This window comes from Brachypodium distachyon, chromosome 3, assembly GCF_000005505.3.
Source record: "Brachypodium distachyon strain Bd21 chromosome 3, Brachypodium_distachyon_v3.0, whole genome shotgun sequence".
NCBI classification, from domain to species: Eukaryota; Viridiplantae; Streptophyta; class Magnoliopsida; order Poales; family Poaceae; genus Brachypodium; species Brachypodium distachyon.
Genome location: NC_016133.3, coordinates 6453137 through 6476742, shown reverse-complemented (window position 1 = coordinate 6476742; position 23606 = coordinate 6453137). Strand labels below are relative to the sequence as shown.

Sequence of the window (23606 nt, the reverse complement as noted above, 5' to 3'; positions counted from 1 at the left end):
TATTGGTCAAAGTTTTGTCTTAATGAAACCAAATACGACAATTTTTTAAAAGGTGAGATAATTCTAGTATTTCCTTAGATATTACTATTTCTAACTGGTACCAGTTTGGAAAAGAGTAAAGGTGATTATTAATCAATCCCTATTGTTACTTTTAATAATTCAGCTTTGTGCATTGTCGATGTGATGACTTTTTGACATCGTGTTGTCGCTACGTCAAGTAATTAAGTGTACATAGAATCAACTTGGTATCAATATAGGCGACGTATCCAGTGAAAACTCCGGTCGAGTGAAAATCTAAAAACTTTCATCGAGAACCGTTCGATAAAAAAAACCGTACAGTTCGGATCGGAGGTAGGATTCCCTCAGGCCACTTAAACGGACTTTTACGGAAAACCTCCTCACATTTCTCTGAATTGCAATGGAATCGTCGCCATCATCGCCAGGAGAAATCAATCGAGGCGATGGGAGCGCGTCGCCCTCCGTGCGTCGGTGCCGGCCCTCCGACGGACGTCTTCCATCCCTATCCGACGGCGCCCATTGAGTTGCACCCTCACCCACGCACTCCATCTGCCCCGTCCAGCATCCTACGCCCTCCGCCCGTTATTCCCCGCCCTATGCGGGAGCACTGGACCTCCGCCGGCCACGTGCAACACGGTGGACCAACCTTTGATCATGAACACACACCTGCCTCCTAGTAGCAGTACAGAGGTATGCATTGCAATTCGGTGATGGCTGCTTTTGTTCATTGATATAAATTGTTCAATGAACAAAATCACGGTTTAAGTGAAAATGCAAGGGGGTTTTCTGTAAAAATCCATTTAGGTGGTCCGAGGGAATCCCACCTCCGATCCAAACTGTACGTTTTTTATCAAACCACTCACGATGTAAGTTTTCAGGTTTTCACCGGACTGGAGTTTTCATCAGATACGTCGCCATTAATTGCTTGTTATCAAAAGAACGTTGTGATCGTTTTAGAAGATGCCTCGCCTTAGTTTGAAGCACTTTGGACTCCGGATGCTGATGTAGAGGGTGTGGGTACCACCCGTGTGCTTGCGTGACGCTAACCATAGCAATCGTCACCGACACCCCTGTAATTTTTTAATGTGTAGGAAAACACGCACCATCATCACCAACCGTAAAATAAAGAGAGTTTAGATAAGTTAAGAAAAAAAAAAGAGACTATATTTATCTAAGAGTCGGTCTTACTAGCACCATAAACTATTATCGTTCATAATGACAAATCGACGAAATCGTATATGATCAGCTTAACATACAAGCCACTGCATGATTTATTTTAAGATCCACTATAGATAACTAAATTTGTGAACGTCCTTAACTCCGTTATTTTGTTCGGAGTTTTTGTTTTAAGTAAAAAAAAAGTCCAATATAGGCCTCGAGTCTCGAGACTCAATTATAACCAATGAAAAAAACACCGAAAGTCTAGCCCAATATAGGCCTCGAGACATTTAGGCCTTGTTCTGTTTTATGTCAACATTTAGGCCTTGTTTACTTGCTCTAGTTGATGGTCAGTGATTGGATCTCTATGCTGACCGAATTATAGTGCACTCGTTGTGTTAGGGATTTATCTTTTGTGTAGGAGGAACTTACAAGGCCTTAACGGGCTGAATCTAGGCAGCGCTGCAGGCAGTTCAAGGCCCACACAGCAAGTCGGGCTTTTTGCATGGCTGCCCGGTACTGTGCAGGCAGCAGGGGCACCATTATTGACTTTTGACTCGGTCCACTCCGGCCACGGGGTGACGGGGTGACGAATTCCGTCGTCGCGAAGGAAGCGGCCAGAAGAAACATTTTATTTTCTGCTTGGTATAAACGCGTGCCTAAATGCCTAATGCCACTCTCAAATGGGCAGAAGAGTAATCAGAAAAATCATGGGCATATAAACGCACACACTGGTGAGCGGTGACTGGCGCGTCTTATTGAGATAATCACTTCGTCACTATATAATACTCTCTTTATTTTTTGTTGATGAAGGTCCCATGCATGTTGACCGGGATTTGACTCCAGAAACGGCCGCGGAGGATGGATGTCTTTCCTTACATTACAATGCTGAGAGTACAAAGAAAACGATGGTTTTATTTCCAATTTCTACATGTGTATGTAGAGAAATAATATTACTCGTAAATTAAGGAGCACAGCAACGATTCGACTGGTCAGATTACAATAATCAAGAAATGTAGCATTTGGGTCAAATTCGACGGATTTGGGAATGATTTTCAAGAAGAAGACAATTAGACAAATAGTAGAGATTTGGAATCAAGTAGGAGTAACTAAACTCCACTTGTGAGCTGATCAGATCCCAGACTCCCAGTCAACCAATCAACTCAACTACCAGCCTGTTTACAAAATGACGAAAAAGGCGAAGACAAATAAATAATATCAGCGTTGCACTCGGTACTACTTTTCCGAGAAACATGTCGTCAACTCATATGCACTTTCTTCACCAAACAAGGTACGGCGTCAAGCATCAGGATTCGCATGGACACGCGCGCACGCATGTAATTAAGTTGACACTTTCAGGAATGTGCACGCATGCAGTTTGGCGGGAATCAAATTTATATTGGAGGCGAGAATATATATTCGATAAGTGGCATGTCTCTTTTAGAGAGAGACGACGTGCATATTTAATCGACCTTTTTGGACTGTTATTTGCCTAATTAGTTAGGACATATGGATGTGTTAGCTAGACTATACTACACTAGCTAGTGCATATGTGCACGGATTATGACTACATTTTGACTACACATGCTAATTTTGTGTTGTGACTTTGCTATATATATTTCCGTGAAAAATAAGTTCACTTTTGGACCTTAAACTTTGCACCAGTTGAAGTTCGCTCACTTCTGAACCTCAAAACTTTTAAAACGTCTAGAGCGAACCTCAAACTCTGTCAAACCAGTCTTATTCGTTGTATCTCGTGGGAGTGACGTGGCGTATATTAGTGTTCATCGTATCTTGTACTCAATTAAGTGACTCAATGCTCGAATATGGATGTATCTATATCTCAAAAGTGTTTAGATACATGTAATATTTCGTCACACTTAATATGGAACGGAGGGAGTTCATGCATGAGAACGAATTAAGTACGCTTTCGTGAGCATGAGCATGAAGGATGTTAATTAATTAGACAAGCGAAACAGTGCCAAAGAATTCAAGAATACATTAACTAGTTACACTTTTTCAACAATAAAAAATAACTAGTTGCACTAATTTTTTTGAAGCAACTAGTTGCACGTACTGGGTCGTCTCTGATTAATCACACGATCGAGCATTGCCGACTCACCTGGGAGTCAACGCGGTCGAGATCATCCGTACTACGTACTGTGAATCTAACCGTCGAGTTGGAAGTTGGTCTAGCTAGCAGACAACCACCCCAACCTCTAGCGATTTAGCGAAGTAAATGAAAAAAGAAGAGTCAAATCGTCTAACAACTTTGCGCAAAAAAAAATCGTCTAACAACTTGTGAACTCGTGTAAATTTTTACTACTGGATATGTGGTTCTAGTTTTCTCGTGCTACTATTTTCGCTATCCTCCATTTAGGATTTCTTTGGGGAAAAAAATCATTCTGGCAATTATCTCTACGACATCCGACCTATTCAAGGATTCGCTCCACATGAGTCTGCGCCGCTAAAATCTTGCGTACTAGTAACGGGCAGAAAGAAAGACGAACAGAAGTTTTACTGTCTTAATTACTCTTTTTTTGAGGGAACTGTCTTAATTACTCCTAGTTGATTTGGAAACGGGGACCCGCTCGCTTGTACCTGGTTTTACTGTCTTCGTCGGTACGATAGTGCGTTCTTTGACTGGTAAAACCAAGGAGGAGTATAGTTTAAGAAGAGCAGAGATTAGAAATAGTCCATGGGCCATATCACTTGTACATGTGTGCATTACGAACTGCGCCCTTGACCTGGCTCGCAGAAAGGTACACATAGGTAGACCAAATCCCATTTTTGGAAGAGAAAAGCAGTGGACCGAGTGCATGCATGGGCCCTGGTTTGCCATGGACCCCATGGTACTGCTTAAAGAGAATCGCTTTACCAAATCGTTCGAGGAAGGAAAACGGTGCTTCAAGATAGCCACAGGTTTCACCTGAATGCACGGATCCAAACCTCGATCGATCTTGACTGATTGGTTTGACTGCATGCATGTCTATCTGCATGCTAGCTACTTCACTGTCGTGGATTAGTTCAAATTTATACTAAAATCACGACAAATCACGACAAGAATTTAGAAAATGGAGAAGTAGCTAGATATTTACACTCTTAAAGGAAACTAGTTAATTTGCTAACATGCTTGGGTATATTTTCCACCAACGCACGATTTTTAACAGATACACTATGCTTAAGATTGTGCGGGTAGATATATCTCATCTGATTACTATGCACATTCACAACCTGGACCACTAAAATAACCTGAATTTCTTGCCTACGTGCTTGGACTTATGTATCTGTGGGAATGTATGTCAACAACTAGTTCCTAGCACCTTCTAAAAATCTCACTTTCAAAAAAAAATGTATTAGAAGAGACAAAAGTGAGAACAATATCGCTTATATATTTTTGTTCTTAATTCATGCTCTATTACCAAATATTTTCCATTCTTTTTTCGGATGTTAAGTGATTTTTTAATACAAATATGAAGTAAATATACATGCAGAGATAAATGCATAGTACTTACTTGAACTAAGCATCATTTTAAAGTTCAACCATGAACTCCAATACCAGTTAGCAATGACCACCCAACTATCATAGTATGGACAAAAATTGCTGATCGATGTACCGTCCAAATGTTTGGAAAAATACAATGAAACAATAAGATAAAACTAGTGCAATACTCGTACGTTGGTAGCGGTCCGACGTCACCTTCAGACCGTAGCATCGTTTTGTTACAATGAGATGCAAGTAAACAATGATTATTTGATGTGAGACAGTAAATAGTAGAAATAACATTTTCTGTAAATATGTATTATATGTTTGTCCATGTCAATATTAGGTGAGTCAAAAATAAGTTGACATGTAGGTGTGAACAGGCGGCAAATGAATGGTTTCAAGAGCTGGGTGTGGGTGAGTTAAAGCGATTTTTTTTACCGGAGCCGGTACCTAAGTTAAAACGATTTTTTTACCCGAGCTGGTACCTAATTAAACTCCGGTAGGTACCAGCTCCGGTAAATTAGAATTTTTGGTGGGTCAGTGGGTTGTATCGATCTTGCAGCAAAAAAAATCAGAGACCCACAACAGGTTTCGCTATCTTCCTGGAAATACCAGCCGGCGCCACAAGTTGAAGTAGAAATTCTTGTATATGTCTTGAAAGGGTTGGGTAGTTGGGTTCTCGGTGTGGAATGGATCCTGGGCCTGCTACTGTCGAGATGTAACAATATTTTAGATATGCGACCTGGCTAATTTATGGTCTGATTTTAATTAGTAAGAGATTTAATAAGATGATTACTAAAACAATACTTACTACAGATGTGTTTCTAAATATAAGAAGCGCAGCTTTGTTCTAAGTGAAATTTCTTAAAATTTGATCAAATCTATAGAAAAATCTAGTAACAAGTATACTATGAAAATGTATATCGATATGAATTTAAGAAAAGGATTAATTTAGATTTCTTTTTGCGTGAAGAAAACTGATTTAGAGTTGCACATGTTGGTAGATTGCTTTATAAATTTGTTCAAAGCTAAGACTTCTTATACGAGTATTTATATTTAGGAACATGAAAGAATTGTAAAAAGACACATGCTGAAAATTGGTTCTTCATCGTATTTGCTTTCATATTTTTAGTAGAGCATGAAAAAATTGTAAAAAGGCACGCTGAAAAATTAGTTCTTCATCCATTTGAAGAACGCTTGAAACAAAGAGATAGACAGAAGAGAAAACACTCTTCTACGGCCACTTTATGTCAATGATTGTGATGATTCTATATGGATTATGGAGACATCAAGACAGTCTATATTGGAGGTTCTCACGATTTATGAGACATAATAAAAAGTGTAAGAAAAAGACATCAAAACATTGAATCAAATCTATGCATAAATAATAGGGTGTGGCTATTTTTCAGTCGTCTGATTTTTAAGCAAAACGTCTTAACTCTAAGTTGATGGATCAGAGCCGTTGCATTAAGATATGAGGGTCGTCCCCACCTTTTTCCCTCTCCCACATGGTACCGTTGGATTACGATCCGACGACCAAGAAAAATCAACTGATTTTTAACTAAAAAAGACAACTTCTCAGTAGCAAAAGAGTCCTAAACAATATTGGATAAAAAAAATGCATCACGGTTTTTCTTACGTGAGGCTGATCCTGCTGGCAGTTTGTGCTCAGCTAGTACCCACGATGGGTGGACAGATCCTGCGAACAAAGAGCCATCCCCGGAAGCCAAAGCAGCTATCAGAGGACAGAGCTAGGTTCAAGCGAACCATGTGAAGAAAGAGGCCAACGAGTGACTTACAGGCTTACAACGGGAATTGCTCAATTAGGAGAACCGTCGAACTCAGCCCATAGTATACGAGGTTAATATGCACATTCGTGTTTGGTGTCCGTATAAGTACGGAGGATGGAATCCCTTGGACAATGTTGAAGTGTATAAATAGATTGTCGAGTTCTATCCATCAGATTAGTCTTTTGGGTGCATTACCTAGCGCATGACGCTTGACATGATATCAGACCCAAAGGTCTCAAGTTCAAGTCCTGACTTTCGCAAAATTGCTCGTGCCTCCTCCGTCCACGTATTGGCCTCTTGAGTCATACCTCTGAGTTTACACGTGAGGAGGGGTGCTGGTATAAGTGGATTGTTTAGCCCTTTCCTTTTAGCCTTCCATCAGATCGGTCTTTTGTTTATGTTGGCTAGCGCATGAAGCTTGACTTGTCTTCCCCGTCACACGTGAGCAGGAGGGTGTTAAAATGTAGGGATTTTTATTTATGTGCCCTCCATTGTTTAGCTCAGCTCAGTTTTGTTCAAGGCTTAAGACATTGCTCGCTTCTACCCTTCCTTCTTTAGACAAATGCTCACAAATACCCTCACGGCGCACCTATTAACGGTCAAGGCGCTTTGACCGTTTGCTTCTGAAGTGTGGGACCAGGTTAAACCCTGGCTGGTGGGGCCGACCACTTGCCACGTCCACGTTCTTCTTCCTCCGACTCGAGCCATTTGAAGGCAGCTGCGGAGCTCCGGGCTCGTCAACGAGGTGTGTGATGGGCCCGACAAGAGACTTTAGGCGGCATGCGTCGTCAGGCGAGAGGTGGCGCGCATGTAGGACATGGGTGGCCAAAGCATGCCCATCAATGGTGGCGGACGGCGGCATGAGCACGGAATCAGCATGGGGATTCAGTGCGCGGGAGACTCTTTGGACGGCACTGTCTGGTTCGTCTTGACGATACGAAGCTCATGGAGGTAGCGACACAGTCTGAGGATCTTTGGATGGAGAGACCGGCCTGGCGGCGCGGCTGGCTGGATTTGGGGGAGATGGACGGGGCGCAGGAGATTGGGGCCGATTGGGGTAGATTCTTTCCATGGGGTGGCTCAATGCGGCGACGCGAGTCTATTAGACATGGTGGCGTGGCTCGAGGGGCTTGGTAATCCGGCCGTTCAAGGCGGCGGCGCACGAGCGTGCACTGGACTCGTGCGGAACGAAACGTGTGCCACTCGTGTTCCCGGCGGCGGGGGCAACCATAGGAGATGCGGCTTGGGGCACCTGATGCGCGGTCTCGGGGTCAGAGGGGAGCTCTACGCTATAAAATCCAGTTTTGAGCTTGGTTTGGATCTGGGGGTTTGGAGCTGGGAGCTGAGGGTTTGGAGCTGAGTTTGGAGGGGTTTGGAGTTGGGGGTTTGGAGGGGTTTGGATGCAATCATTTGGCATATACATATCTCAGTTTATTGTTTCATCACCAAATTTTGCACCAACATAGGTCTCACAATTGTACACAAGATTGCCAACTAGATTTTTTATTTTTATGTGATAAAATTTTTATTAAAAATTTTAAAGTGTGAAATATGCCATCTTTTGTGAAACAAGTACCCGAAATAAGATTGATAGTTTGAATTTTTCAACTTGAATATTAATTACATTATAATGGAGGTCTAATGCTGATTTTTCATGATTTTTGGAGGTGTTGTGCTATTTTTAATATATTTAATGGATTTCTAGACATTTACCTTAAGTAATTAAAATTTCAACTACAAGTGTGTTATACATTGTTCAAACAATATGGAAAAAATCATTTTATGCAGTGCTAGTATGATTGTACCTACCCTGAGGAAATAAAGTTGAAAGAACCAAACCCTAACATGAAATAGTCATGCATGCAAGTTTGACCACAATTTGTAAAATGAAAAAAATATCAAAAACTGAAATCCTTTTGCATGGGGTCATTTTATGTGTACTACTGTTTAGGAAAAAGTATAAACCTCAAATTAAACATGATGGAAGAAATTTTCTTCACAAAATGGCCTATCACGTATGAAGTTTAATGAGTTCTAAACTAAATGAATGAATCTTAGGGCATATGAGTGTCTCAATTTTTATTTCCTCACCAAATTTTGCACATACATGGGTCTTATCATTCTAAACAAGATTTCGAAGTAAAGTTTTTAATTTTAAGCTATACGTATTTAATTTAATTTTTTTAGGTGTCAAAATTGACATTTTTTATGAAGGAAGTACTCCAAGTAAGATATTCAACTTCCATACTAAGTAGATTACAATGGAGGACTAATGCCAATTGTGCATGACCTTTCATACAAAGTCATGCGACGAGTTTTCAAATTTTGACATGATTCGACAGCATGCGCATTTCATCGAGCACCCTAGGGGGGGGGGGCGAGGCAGCTGCACCTAGCGTACATGCAGACGAGCGCGTTCCATGCGGCTGGCTGACCGAGCCGTTGCCGTAGGTAGGCATCTCGCAGGCGCGGAGGACAAGCTCAGACGCACGTTTTTTTGGCTTTCTGCGAGGACTGGTATACCGTGCGCTGCGGTTTTGGGTCGTGCAAGTAGGCACCTCGCATTTCATCGAACACCCTGGGGGCGTCGGCATGGCGGCCGCACCTTGCGTACATGCAGATGAGCGCATTCCATGCGACCGAAGGAGGCCACGAAGGGGCAACAATCGTTTCATGCTGCTTAGTGCACTTTTAGACAGAGTTCATATGTTTGTTCATAATGCCAAAATGACACAAGTGGTTTGGCTGCATGTACGCAATCACGAGCAATCATTTTCTATCTTGGCGTTTGCAGCTGCCTGCGTGTTTGGCTGCATGTACGCAATCACGAGCAAGTTGTTAGCTCGGTTAGTATAGTTTGTCAGGCGCACGCCGGATCATGGGATGGGCATCTTCGTGGCCGCTCTTTCTGCCGTCCATCGTGACACCGTCGCTTCTCCCCTCGACCGCTAAACCTTGCCTCCGTGACCTCGTAGACATGCCGAAGCTATATCCGCAAGCCGCGCATCCTATCGTGCTCTATTCTGGCCAGAACACAAACGGCGTTCGCGCCGTCCAGAGCGCGCTCATGTGCCGTCGTGGCCAGCGTCCTCCATGAGGCGCTCCACCTTGCCCAAGAGACCCGCATCGGCTCGAGGATCCTTCCTGCGGAAGTAATCGACCCGAGGTGCCTCCAATCGCCGCGTCACAATCGTCTTCCTCAGCTCCGGCCGGTAGCCGCCACCGAGCAGATCTCGTTCTCCGGCGACCTTCGGACTCCACCGCCACCTCCCTCAGCTCCACCTGATCACTCTGAACCTTCTAGTGATTCTCATCGAGCCTCGCGTGGTCCGAGTCATCCCCGCGTCGCTGCTCTTCTCTGCCCGCCACCCGCCGGCGTCGAGGATCTCGCGGCAGTGCTTCTCCACCCCTTCCAACGCCTTTGTCAGATTCGTTATGACCTACCCATTCTTTTGCCCCTCTTTCCTGCCTCTCCTGTGCTCTGTATCGCCCCGCCTCCTAGTGTCACCCTCTGCCGCGCCGCACAAGCCAGCGGCCTTGCGCCTTCTAGACACACCACCCCCTGCCTAGCCTGTGTCGCACAGGAGACCAACTTCGGCAACGGCAAAGCGTCGGCGAGGCAGTGGCCAGAAGCCGTCAGATTTTTCCTTCCGACGTTGGACCCACTTGCAAATTAATCATTTCCTCTAACAGTCAAAGGGATCATTTTCCTGTTGCTTCAACCCCACATGTCAGTAGCTAGGTCGGCCCCACCAGTCAGGGTTTAACCCGGTCCCACACGTCAGCAGCAAACGGTCAAAGCGTCTTGACCGTTAACAGGTGCGCTGTGAGGGTATCTGTGAGCATTTGTCTAAGGAACGAAGGGTAGAAGCGAGCAATGTCTTAAGCCTTGGACAAAACTGAGCAGAACTAAGCAATGGAGGGCACAGAAATAAAAATCCCAAAAATGTATAAGAGAAGCTTGACATGATATCAGAGCAAAGGTTTTAAGTTCAAGTCCTGACTTTCACAATTATATTAAAAAATATTGTTACCCCTCCGTCCATATATTGGCCTCTTAAGACACCATAATTTTGAGTTTACACTTTCACAATTTATATTAAAAACTGACTAGTCTTTTCCATCATATCAATTTTTTTGTTGCGTTGGTTAGATCATGAATCTGGACACACACAAGAGGCAATTACTCGATCTGGGTTTCGACTTTCGAGAGGCCAAAATTAAGGGTGGGACGAGAGGCTGAACCGAAGATCGATCATGAGCCATCCATCCAGCAACCCACCTTGTTTGACCCTTTTTCAAGCCCATCACCACCTTTGAACGTAACGAAAGACTTGGCAGCATCTTTCATACTTTTCAACCCCCCCTCCCATCCCTCCCATGTCTCCATCCATTCTCCCCGAGCCAAACCCAACCCGGCTAGCTATCTTCAATTCCCTCCCCAACCGCACTACTATACTCCTCCTCCTAGCTCGGTACTCCTGCTAATACTTTTCCCTCCACTCACGTCCACACATGCATGCATACACACATCTCCGCCCCCGGTCGTATGTGTATATATATACCTACCGACCCAGCCATGGATCGGCGACGGCACTTGACAACGAACCAGCAGATATCGATCATCCATGGACGCCGTGGGGATCTCTCGCCGCCGTGCTGTTCTGGGAATGATATGATGGACACGCTCTTCGTCCTCGGCCAGGAATCCCGGCTGCGCATCCTCCAGCAGGCCGCGGCGCGCGTCCCCGGCTGCGCCTACATCTGCGTCTGGGCCCCAATTAATCCCGGCGCCGCCCAGCAACAGCAGCTTCTGCTGCCTCCTCCTCCTCTTTCTTCCGCCAGGTTCATCTCTCAGCGATCTCCATTATTTGATCAACGGCTCTCAACGCCTCGTCTCTAATCTCCACGCATTGTGCTGGCGCATGCATGCAGGTCACGCGGCCACCTGCTGTGTTGCCTGGACGCGTGGCTCCGGGGCGACGTGGGCGACCGCGGGCGCGCGCTGTTCCAGGCGTACAGGGGCTCGCTCTGCGGCGTGGAGAGCGGGTGCGTGCCCGGGTGGGCTTTCCGGGAAGGCCGGTCCTACATGGAGCTCCCGGAGCACGACCTGGCCGCCTCCGCGTCGCTGCCGTTGCAGCTGCAGTTCTACCAGGTCAGCAAATAGACATGCTCATGATAGTAATTCACGATTGCAATAATCGAGATATATCCCGTGGTCCAGTGGGGAAAATTCAATGCTGATCGATGCTTGTGTGATCTTCTTGTGTTTCAGGAAGCTGGCATTGAGGTTTGTTCTTGTCTACCCCTTTTGTAATCTCGCCTGAATGTCGTCACACATTGGAACGAAGCTGAGCTGTTGTATGTTATAATGGTTGTGGCATGGCATGCAGATGGCGGCCTTCGTGGGATGCGAGAGCGGCGAGATCGAGATGGGCGTGTCGGCGCCGACGAACAACCTGCGGGCGAGCGTGGAGCAGGTATTCTCCGAGGACTTCTTCCAGCAGTCGCTGCTCGAGGAGCTGCTCCAGCTCCCGCCCACGCGCCCTTCGTCCTCATCCTCCTCGATCCCCTCCATCTCCGTCGGCAGCCCGGCCGCCGACGGCGCCTCGACCTCGCTCCCCCGCAGCACGGCAACCACAATGGCCATGCCCATGGCGGCGTCCTCCGCCACGCCGTCTCCACGAGACCTCTCGCTAGCGCAGCAGCCGCTTCTCCACCCGCTGTTCAGCCGGCACGCCGCCTATGGCCACGGGCAATTCCCGAGCGCGGAGGCCGACGACGCGGCCATGGCGCAGGCCATGCTGGCCGTCATCTCCTCTTCCTCCTCGCCATCTTCTTCTTCCATGCCGGCCTTCTTCGGCACCCGCCGCGGCGCGCACCGGGGCTCGAGCACGACGACTACGGCGTTCCGGGCGTACAACGCGGCGCTGGCGCCGAGGCGTGCGCCGGGCCTAGGCGCGGCGGCAGGGCAGCGGATGATCAAGCGGGGCATCTCCATCCTCAGGAGGATGCACGTGCTCAAGTGCGGCTACGGCCAGAACCACCAGGACCAGCAGCGCGCCGCGGCCGGCGCGGCAGTGCAGCGGCGGCGAGACGAGGTGGAGGAGGAGGAGGCCGCACAGCCGCCGGCGCCGTCGAGCAGCCAGCTGCACCATATGATATCGGAGCGGAGGCGGCGGGAGCGGCTCAACGAGAGCTTCGAGGCGCTCAGAGGCCTTCTTCCTCCCGGATCAAAGGTAGGTGTATGTTAATTTACCATGAATTTATTACTGATCAATGACCAATGTTGGTTAGTTAGAGGGAACATTGCATGGAATGTTTGCACGGACTCCTACTTTGTCAGTAACCCTCTGTCAGCAATTACAACCTTCTTTTTTGAAGGATGTTCAAAAGCTGTAAACTAATTTGCTTTGCGTGCGCAATGTAGAACGACAAGGCCACGGTCCTGGCAAACACGCTGGAGTACATGAACATCCTGATAACCCAGATCGCAGACCTCGAGTCCAAGAACCGAGCCCTCGAGGCGGCGGCGCAAGTCTACCGACCCATCGTCAACGGCAGCTCCTCCAGAGAAAGTCGCCGTCCAGACCAAGCACTTGTCCAACAAGGGCTTCTAGTCGAGGTGTCTACCAGCAGCGGCGCCGGCGCGTCCACATCGTCGACACCGGTGTCCCGGGAGGTGACCATAAGAGTGGCGGCGCCAGGCGGTGACCTGTCGGAGCTGGTGACGCGCGTGCTGCGGCTGCTCAAGGAAACGGGCCACCGGTTCACGGTGGTCGCCGTCGACGCCAGCAGGCATCCGGCGGCCGGCGGCGGCGGCATTGCCCAGGCCAGCATGACACTGCGAGCAACGGTACGATTCGAACAAACTTTGATGCTGCGTGATTATTACTCGCGGTTACGATTAGACGCCGAGATCTGGTGGCTGTGGCCGTTCCTAGCTAGTAGCTAGGTCAAAGTCAAAGGGATAAGTCATGGGATCCCATTTGGGGGTTTTGGGGGCCCCGCCGGCGGAATACTCTTCGAGTCCGAGAGAACTTGACCGCCTTGTCCGGATCTTGGGTGACGTCACGGCCATCACGGCATCCTGATCCCGCTTTTTTTTCCATGGGAATTCCACTCCTTTTCAGAAGCTTCGTCCGGCAATCAGTACTGCACCGTTGAAATATATACATGTCAGTTTCATGATCTAATTTTACTCTCCACCACGAAAAGGAAATGGAGAGAGAGAGATAATGATAACCGAGGGCTGTTACAATCGCCGTGACTTGGCCTGGTTACTGTGGAACTCGTACGCTTGAAAGCTTGGTTAGAATACCTGCTGATACTGTCCACACAAGGTGAACATGTCTCTTGTGCAGATTTTACTGTCAGAATTGACCCGAGGACAGGCCGGGAACCCTCGATTCCGGTCAAATTTTCCAAACTTCGAATTTGATTTGAAATCTTGTCTTTTGTCTGCACAATTTGCGATCTCATGGTGTATGAATTAGGCATAAAGGACCTTTTTGGTATTGAAGAACCATCTTTCTGAAGATTCCTATAGCAAGTCTTCTGCTGCTTTAGCTTTTTGAGGATACGGGTGGTGGAATTTGACTGGGCTGTGAATCTTTGTTACAGGCTGCGGGTGAATTGGACGAGGCGTCTCTGAGGGAAGCTGTGGCGAAGGCTGTCGAGGGTCTGGTGACACCGTCGGACGACGACGACGAGTCGCCGTAGCGCATCAGCTTTGACCCGCCCTCTCGGCTGGTCGCTCGTGTCAGCTAGCAATGCAAGGTGGGGTCCGGATCGGCCAAGTTATGAGTCCAAGGGCACACGAGGCGTGACGTTTCCGTCTTCTATTCCGTGCTCTGGATTCGTTGGTGCGTTGGTGGTTCTTTGAGTAACTGTAGACGGTAGTTGTATTTCGCTTTTTGGCATGGATTGGGAGCAGCAAGACAGCAGACATGTACCGATCCTCCCTGTTACTCCACCCTTTTCCAATTCGCGAGACACGAGTCAGATTTTGACCGACAATTAGATCAATACTGTAGTATATAAGGTAATCTTGACACATCAGTAATATCGTTGAATTTGTAGTTTGGTACTAAAACGTATTTTCAAATTAAATCGTATAGCTTTCATACACTTAAACCAAATATTATCACTCATGTTGTTGGCCAAAATATTCATAAAAATCTCTCTCTGAGTTACAAACCAGAAAAGAGGAGTAGCTTACAACACCCACCCGAAGATAAATCGTCGCTATATTGAATAAAACTCCACGATTGTATAGCATAAAAAACTGAAAAAATCGAACCGACATGGCGATAACTCTAGATGGAGTTCTAAATTCTTCACCGTGTTACTATCTCCGCCCATGCCACTTTTAGGATTCTGAGATTTAAGTTTGACCACTAGTTAGAACAATAATACGGCAGTAATATGGAGTATTTAGTTTGTGTGGCACAAAAAAATTACAATTATTGGATTGTCATTAAAAAAATCAAACCACTATATTGGTCTAATTGATAGTAAAATATAAACCTCAGAATAATGTGCACACCTTGGAAATCGCAAAATTTTATCGTTCTCAAGAGAAACTGAGAACAATATTATTCATGCAAGTATATGTGGAATATACTTGCATGTTCGTGTACACATAGCGTTGATGAATTCGCAACCCTTGTTCCACAATGTTGATCGGTGTCCTCTGCACAATACAACCTGGAGAAAGCAAAAATAAATCAAGCGATTATACGGTGTATTACTTAAAGATAGACGGAGCATCCACATTGATCGGTCTCCCGTGTGCAATACTACCTGAGAAAGCAAAGCTGAATCGTCTAAAATCTGTAGATTATAAGCAATGTATTGAAACGGATGGAGCAATCGGAAGACGCATACATGCTTGTCCATATCTATCTCTGCATCTGATGCATAAGAACATCTCTAGCAGGTTTCTTATACGGCAAAACCGTAAAAGCCGTGTAATATACACCTAAAAACTATTTCACGGTATCGCTTTGCGTTGGGCGGAACAAATCCCATAAATTAGTATTGTTTTACCGTATCAGACGGGCTCGAGCAGATTTGGCCAGATTAGGTGGTGGCAGACGTGTGGTGGAGGTGGAAGAAATGAGGAGTTGGTCGACCATAAAAGGTTGCCGGAGCTTTAGATATTGCATGCAGACAAGAATTTTTGTGTGCCCCTAAAAACATTTTACATGCCTAGTTTTTTAAGGGGGCCCGTTCGGAGCATATTTTCGCGCAAAATTCAAAATATTTATGGAGCGGGGCTACATAAGGAATACGTCAGAGATGCTCTAAGAGACACACTGCATGCCGGTGGGCATAGCTCAAAATAATTGAGCCCAGGCACGAGTGGCTAGCATCGCGCGTGGCAAGATTTTACGGACGATTTTGCCGGTGGCCGTGGGGCCGGTTCTCCCGATATGTGCAAGTTAGTCTCCAAGGATACGGGCGAAGAGGCGTTTTACAGAATGACATATGTGGCAATTTTTTATAGTGTTTTCAAGATCTATGGTTGTGATTGATTAATTTAATAAAATCAATGGTAAGATGTAAAATGTTTTGTGTTCTGCGAGATTTCCCATTAAAACGCGCTCAACCGAGAGATTAGTGGTCAGAGCGACTTCTATCCCAAAAATCGGTGTTGATTTGTATTTTTTTAAAAAGTGGTTTTCCTATAACATTGCACCAAATGTGGTGTTTTCTTGCAATTTACTCTTTTCTAATATGTCTATGGTTGACACATCATGTACACTTTAGGTACATGCGTATCTAGATATGTAGCTGATGTAGAGGCAATGTTATGAGTGTATCTGTTTTTTTATCTGTTACTAAATATCAGATGACTTAACTTTATCCTAAGTCAAACTTCATCGAGTTTGACCAAGTTGGAGTAACACTGCAATATCAAATAAAGGCTCCCCTTCTTTTGGGCTTCTAGACCACCTGCTGGGTTCAGCTGAAGCCCAAACTAAGGAAAAATTTGCCACTAACTGCTGGGAAAAACCTAATCCAAATCGTGCGTAAAAAGAGCTTCTAGCAGAAAGTCTTCTCCGCACGGCATTTCCGGGCTTGCCCTCACGGCGAACCGTTTTTACGGAAGTGCCACCGCCAAGTTCCAGGCCGCGACGTTTTTTCCCCATCGATACCCGAGCGAGCAGCCGAGCAGAAACAAATCACCACACAGACCCTAAGCTCGCATCCCTGCCGCGGATGATCCTCCCCCGCCCCACCTCTTCTCCCCCTCCGGCAGCCTCGCCTCCTCCCCATCTCCCCAGCAACTGGCCGCCCCGCCTCCTCCACACCACCGGCCGTCCAGGAGCTCGACTCCGGCTTCCCCATCTTCCCCGCCGCCTACCCCACCGCCGGCCGTCCAGGAGCTCGACTCCGGCTACCCCATCCGCCACATCTCGTCAAGCCCGACGGCAACCTCCAGATCCGGTCGGCCGTTGCCCTGCTGCCGCCTCCCACTGGATCAATTTGCATCTGTGCCCCAAGCCTGACAGTCCCCTCCAGATCCTCTTCCGTGCGTGCATGAAGAACGAATTTGGATTTGCTTCTTCCTAATTCTTGTGTTTACAAGTAGTATCTGCAAGTTTGGCTTAGCATTACCCTGAAATTTCTGAAGTTCTTGCAAACCCTGCGCTGTACAAGTCGCAGTTCATTTTTTTTGGGATGCAATTCATGGTTCTGGATGTTTGCTGAGTAGCTGCCAGTTCAAGTAAGGGACTAACTAGGGCTCAGTCGACTGAGAATTTTCGTTTCTCAGTCGACAGCCTAGCCTGGCCTATTTCTAGTGCCTTCCCTTGGAGAGTCAGGTTGCTAGTGCATAATTCTTACAGCATCCCAATGACGTGAATCACTCTGATAAAGCACGGAGAGAGGAGAAGGATGGGACTGCAGCTCACTCAATTGGGAAAAACGTACTCTATTTCTCAGTCGACCAGTCCGGTGTATCGTTTTTGTGCGTTGTAGATCGCAGTGGATTTCCCCTCGAGCAAATCTCTACTAAAGTGCTAACTCATCTTCCGGTATAGTAAAATTTCTGAGCTTTTCTACGTTCAGACCTATCAAGCATGCAGTATCTAGACTACGTGAATGGCAAATGGGTTTTAATTTTTGTGCAGCTGAATTTTATCGTTGTGAGAAACAACTAGGTTAAAATATTAAAGCTAAGTTGCAGTTGCAAAAAATCAGCATGCAAGATTACAATTGTAATTATTGAAAAGTAAACATAAAAATTACACTTGTGTACATGGAGAAAATAAAATGCAAAAGAGTGGAAGAAACATGCAACAACATAATAATTTTGTTAGGGAACAATCGCCTAGAAATTTGAAATATCGCACATAAAAATTCACGTGCAATTTTTAAATTGCCCCAAATTTCAGTGCCAATTTTTAAAATTGCACCTAAAATTTCACCTGCAATTTAATTTTTTTTATAGTTATTTTGTTATACCGCTATTTTACGTTAATGCACATATCTAAAAAAATTAAGAGAAAAAACAAAACGAGTTATAAACGAAACCAAAAATAAAAAAAGAAAGAAAAAGGAATGAAAAACTGCAGTGCTGAGAATCGAACTTCTGTCCTCTGCAAGAGAGCGACCATCCACAAACCACCAGACCAATCACGTTTTGCTGATTTCAATTGGTTATTCACTTACATATTTGCGTTCATTTGCGCTGTCGACTGAGAAAACAAGTTTCTCAGGCGACTGTTCCCTAGCAAATCCGTTCGAGGTACTGATGCTTTATTGCCAATGGAATTGACGCTTTTGTAATTTTGTATGAACTGATGCATGCGTATGAACTTAGATGGATGAACTGATGTTGTATAGCCGAATGTATGGATACCAAATGGCGATAAATAGATGTGTGCATAATTTCAGTCTATAATATCATTTAGCACTTTATCTTATTTAACTAAACATGAAACTAGTGTAATGTAGGGGTATTACAGACATTTTGTATTCAGATCAGACAAGAAGCTAAATTTTCAGAAGCTACAAAGAAGTGGTTTGGATAGTTTCTAGAGCTTCCTGTGACAGCACCTTCCCACAGAAATTCAGCTGAAGCTGGTTTCTGGAGAAGCTGCAGCCGAAAAGAATGGGGCAAAGATATATACCGTGATGGATTTAACGAAACTAATTAGAGTTGTAAGTGTTGATGGATTTTTCTATAAACTTTGTCAAACTTTAAATTTTGACTCAGGACAAAGTTAGAACATTTCTAGGTTTGTCAACAAGAGGGAAGGTTTGGAAAAGTCACAATGGGAAGTAATTCCTTTCTATACTGAAAAGTTAGAGCTTATGAAGATTTTATTTTTATTTTTTTCTGGTTGTTTTGTCATCGGGGGGTCGATAGAAGATCTGCCCGAGATGCTCCAACAACAACTTCTAGACATGAAATTTGCTGAAAATTCGGAAGTCCGGCGACTTTAGTTGGAAAAAGGTACTACTCCGTACTACCGAAGTTGCATTAGGACACGTGAGAGGCATGCATTTCCGTTCAATTGAGCCACGCCAGATTGCGATCACCCACCCACCGATCTGCTCCCCGCTAAGCAGCATGCCTGCCGCTAGCCCGCTCTGTTGGAACACTGACTTGCCCTGGAAAAGAGAATGTTCAAAAGCAAGCAACGGAAAATATGGACTAGATCTCCAGTAGATCCATCAAAAACTTGACATCCGTAGAAAAAGAGGTGCGATAAATCTCCCATACAAAAACGAAAAGATCTCCACGGAATTAATTAACTGACAACCGTGTACTTGGAGGCAAGTACGAGGTTTCATACTGAGTAAGAAACTTCTGCTGTATATATGGAACGTTCCGTGCTCATATAGCAGCTTCCACGAGCTTTCATGAGAAATTTCCTGGATGCGCACTTGATTGGCATATCAGATTCTGCTGACGAGTTGAGCTGGAGGGTTCGCCGTTGTAGTTAATCAGCAGAGGTCCGCTTCACAAGATCACAAATGCGTGCCTTTCTTCCCCGGGTCAATTGCTGATGCCCGTGAAGTGATGGCACTGCAACCTGACGAAGACCGTGGCTGTTGTTGGCCGCTCCGCTTGGCGTTAAATAGGGTCCACTGGGCATAAGCAGAAGACTGGATAAAGACATCAGAGACTGACTGCAGTTTCCAAATATGATAGAGTCAAGCGAGTAGCACAAGGCTTCACATCTGATGTGAGAACAAATATTGTCCTTGTGATGTAACCTTGAATGTTAACTGCAGGTTTGCCCAAACAGAAGCGTCAGGTGGAGGAGAAAGCTTGCACATTTGAAGAATTTGCTTGCAATCATGTTTTAGCTGGAATTAGGACATGTGCTCTTGCTTTAAAGGAATTTTTCACCGTGAATAAGATTATTATATACGGAGTGTGGCTAACAAAAGGTACACACGATGGTTACCTGAATCTACGAAGTCTTACTTCTGGAGATTGGTTGTTGAATCTTCCTGAGGGGATAGAGATTTAGAAAGAGGCGAAGACTATGCATCGTCTGTCTCTGCAAGCGAGTGTCAGCCAAGGCAGATAAACATAAATGACGAAGACAAAAATTTCCACTTGATGTCAATATGAGGATAGGAACCTTCTGATCATGCCCACGGCTTTCCATCAAATTTTTTTTAAACTTCCATAAAAGATCATGCCCACGGCCGGTCAAACATATTGGGTGGGCTGGGGCAACCAAAATTGTTAAGACTGCTTTATACCACAGTTCCAAAATAAGCATTCAGCAAAAGGTATTCCTTGCGTTTCATAATTCTTATATCAAATTTGCTCAAAAATGGATGTATCTATTTCTAAAAAACGTCTAGATATATGTAATATTTCGACAAGAATTATGGAACGGAGGGAGTATAAGCTAATGGTCTCTAAACTTCAAAGTTCAAACCGGGCATCAGTAAACGCAAGCCAAGCAACCTTTTTGTAACGATCGGAAGGGACAACAACACTTCGCTTCCAAGGAAGAACACTCCAAGTGAAAAGCGTGGTCAAGGCAAGGCAAGAAATGAAAGCAACTGGGTATGGAAGGATGACAAGGATCTGAATGCCCGCAGTTTTTTTTTCTTTCTAGAAAAGGAGATTTCATTGATCACAAAACTGTTACATCAGGAGAATCCACAAGCGGATTACTCCAAAGCCAACAAGCCGAACGTTGACTTGACCTAGCAAATACTGCTAAATCATGACTAACACTATTCTGTGATATATGAATTTTAGAAATCTTAATCTCCCTTTGTGAGTCTCTCAGCCGACGGATCTCATTCACAAGGCCACTGTAGCGATCGAGATCGGTCCCTCCCTCCTCCATTAACAAGAGCCAGCAGCTCGGAACTATCAGTTCCCACATGTATAGGGCGATCCGTGTGTTGCAGGGCCAGAGCGAGTCCTTCCATGCAAGCTGAAAGCTCAGCCTCAAGGGCATCACAGCATGGCTCGAGGTAGCGAACGGCACTAAACCGCGTGCCTCCCGTCTCATCACGTAACGACATGCCTGCACCTGCCATACCTGTTTCCTTGATGAAACTACCATCCGTGTTCAGCTGAGTGTCTCCCGCCGCGACTGACCCCGTCTCACAGCACCAGCGGGACACGGCAGGACAACAGGTTGCTTTCCCTTACAAGGATCATCCATAGGGCGGTCCTTAATGGCACTAAGGGAAGCAGCATAGCTCTGCAGAAAACTTACTGAGGCGTGCACAGCCGGAGGAGGTTTATGATGAGTAATCTCATTATGCACGTGCCAGGCTCTCCAAAGGATGAGAAGAATTTGCATACGCTGCAGTTCCGTCGCTTTATCAAGTAATTGGAAAATCCAATCCTCCGACGCAACTTCAGCCGGAAGCAAAGCTGGCACATCCCAGCATTCAGCCATCGCAGACCAAAGCTGACGAGCAAGGGGGCATAAATACAGGGCGTGAATGGAATTCTCTTCATCAATTCCACAAATGGTGCAGGTGCTCAGTGCCTCCATATGTCGCTTCTTCTTGTTAGCCATTGTAGCAAGACCATCAGTGGCCACCTTCCAAAGAAATCACGGAAATAATCGGTGTACAATGTTCGGAACATATTGAAGATCAGCGCCACCTTAAAAATATCAGTGCACGTCTTATACAGCCGAAAACATAGAAAATGAGGTTAGGTAAAGAAAATCCTAACTACCGATTTCCTGTAATCTAGCTAATGGGCTGATATTTTTCATGGCAACCCTGTTTGATTCACGGCAACAATGGCCCATATTAAATTGGACAAACTCCTCAAGGATGCTAAAACACTCCTCATAGATTGCCGTAGAAGCAACAAGGGGTTGGGTTGGGAGGCCGCCGAGAGAGCTTGCACAACATCCGTCGAGTCGGAATTGATCTTAGTCTCGAGCACTTCAGACCTTCAGTGGGATTGCATTGCAAAATAACGACGGGCACGTTCCATCCCTAACACGGCTATTTGTTTCTGGGCTTTTACCCTGTTCCTACATGGCCCAGTTTGGTGAAGCCAGATGTTTTCAACCAGCCCAACGTTTTTATTTTATGATTTCTTTTTTGATCGTCTGGTAGGCTGCCAAGTGCCGGAGATACTCGAGCCACTTTCGTGGGCCCTGGGCGGTCCCCCAATTTGCCCGGGCTATGGACCGGGCCACTGCAAATCCAAAAAGTGGATTCCTTCTGTTGCAACTGGTTGTTACACGAGGCATCGTGGCGAACTGGCGGTGCCCAAAAAGTGGCACCGAAACTCCTGATCCCATGATCCCCAATTCCCCACCACCGTATCCCGCATTCCCAGCTCGTTTATTTATGCAGCCTTTCCCTTCCAGATAAAAGGAAGGAGATCATCTGCCACGCGCGCCCTCTCCGCTTTCCCAGTTTCCCTCCAAAACAACCACAGATGCGCGGCAAAAGCAGGAGGCTGTCCCCGGCGGCGCCGATGCCACGGCAAGGCTCGACGACCGGCACCTCGCCCAGATCTTCCTCCGGCTCCGCTCCCCCGCTACCCTCGCGCGCGCAGCCTTCGCGTGCCGGCGCTGGCGCCGCGTCGCGTTCTCCCCGGCTTTCCTTCGCCAGTACCGCCGCCTCCACCCGCCCCAGGTCGTCGGCTTCTTCATCTGCAACGGCGGCTACCGGCTCCGGCGCGTCGGCGGCGAGCGGCCCGTCCTCGAGATATCCGATCCTACCTTCCTCCCTTGTCCTGCCGCTCAGTCCTCGTGGACGGCGTTCCGAGGTACGAGCTTGACCACGAAAGCGCCTACATCGGCGCTGCCCTGATCACCGTCGACGACGACGGCGCCGGCTCGAGTGCGACCACCGTCTCCTTCGAGGTGCTCCTCGTCAGCTACTTCATGTACGGGCCGCGCCTCTGCGTCTTCTCCTCGCGCACGGGGCAATGGAGCGTCCTCCCGGAAGCCAGGTTCATGAACAAGTTCGTGATGCCGATGCTGGGCGGGGTGGGCGACCCGGCGCACGCCAACGGCCGCGTCTACTGGGTGATGGACGACGACAGCGAGGCGTACCTCATGGTGCTCGACACGCGCATCAAGGAGTTCTCCACGGTCAGGCTGCTCGCAAGCATGTGTAAGCAGTACGACGGGAACATGAGGGTCATGAGGACCGAGGACGGGGAGCTCTTTATCGTGGCCATGCTGATAGGCGGGCTTGCGCTCCATCTCTGGCATCTCGACAGGAGCAGGAGCACCAAGGGACGGTGGGTGAGGGAGAGGGTCGTGGAGTTGGCCTACTTCCATGGTGTCATGGAGCTCTTTGCGGGCGGCCATGGCGGCAGGATCAGGATCATGGATGCAGGCGAGGGGATTGTCTTCCTTAAGAATTACTCGAGCTGGGTGTTTGCTGTCAGCATCGAGAGCAGGAAGGTGCTGAGGCTGCCGCATGAAGAGTTCTCTTCTGGACCTGCACTTCCCTACCGGATGGCATTATCTCCTCCCTTACCGCGTCAGGCTCAAGGTTTCACATCAAATTTACTTGTTTTGCTTTAGTCTGCTATATGCATTATTCGTATCCATTGTGTGGATCCTACAAAATGTTTGCGCGCGGTTCTATTATGTACTCTTCTGCATAAGTTGAAATAGGCTCAAAGTCATGCATTTAGAAGTAGAACTGTACCCAATTCGAAAACAATT

At 46.5% G+C, this 23606-nt stretch overlaps 1 protein-coding gene across 3 annotated transcripts; it reads left to right on the top strand.

Moving 5' to 3' along the window:
• Positions 1–10930: 10930 nt before the first annotated feature.
• Positions 10931–14565, top strand: LOC100843975 (putative transcription factor bHLH041). Of its 3 annotated transcripts, none has more exons than XM_014900667.2 (6): positions 10931–11298; positions 11389–11608; positions 11729–11743; positions 11847–12692; positions 12884–13309; positions 14077–14565. In XM_014900667.2, exons 1-6 carry the CDS (start codon positions 10973–10975, stop codon positions 14173–14175), a joined length of 1932 nt encoding a protein of 643 aa, XP_014756153.1. In that variant the 5' UTR covers positions 10931–10972; the 3' UTR covers positions 14176–14565. The 3 variants fall into 3 exon arrangements, with proteins under 3 accessions (XP_014756153.1, XP_024316465.1, XP_024316466.1); XM_024460697.1 differs by having other exon boundaries at positions 11678–11743; XM_024460698.1 differs by lacking the exon at positions 11729–11743.
• The last annotated feature ends 9041 nt before the right edge of the window (positions 14566–23606 follow it).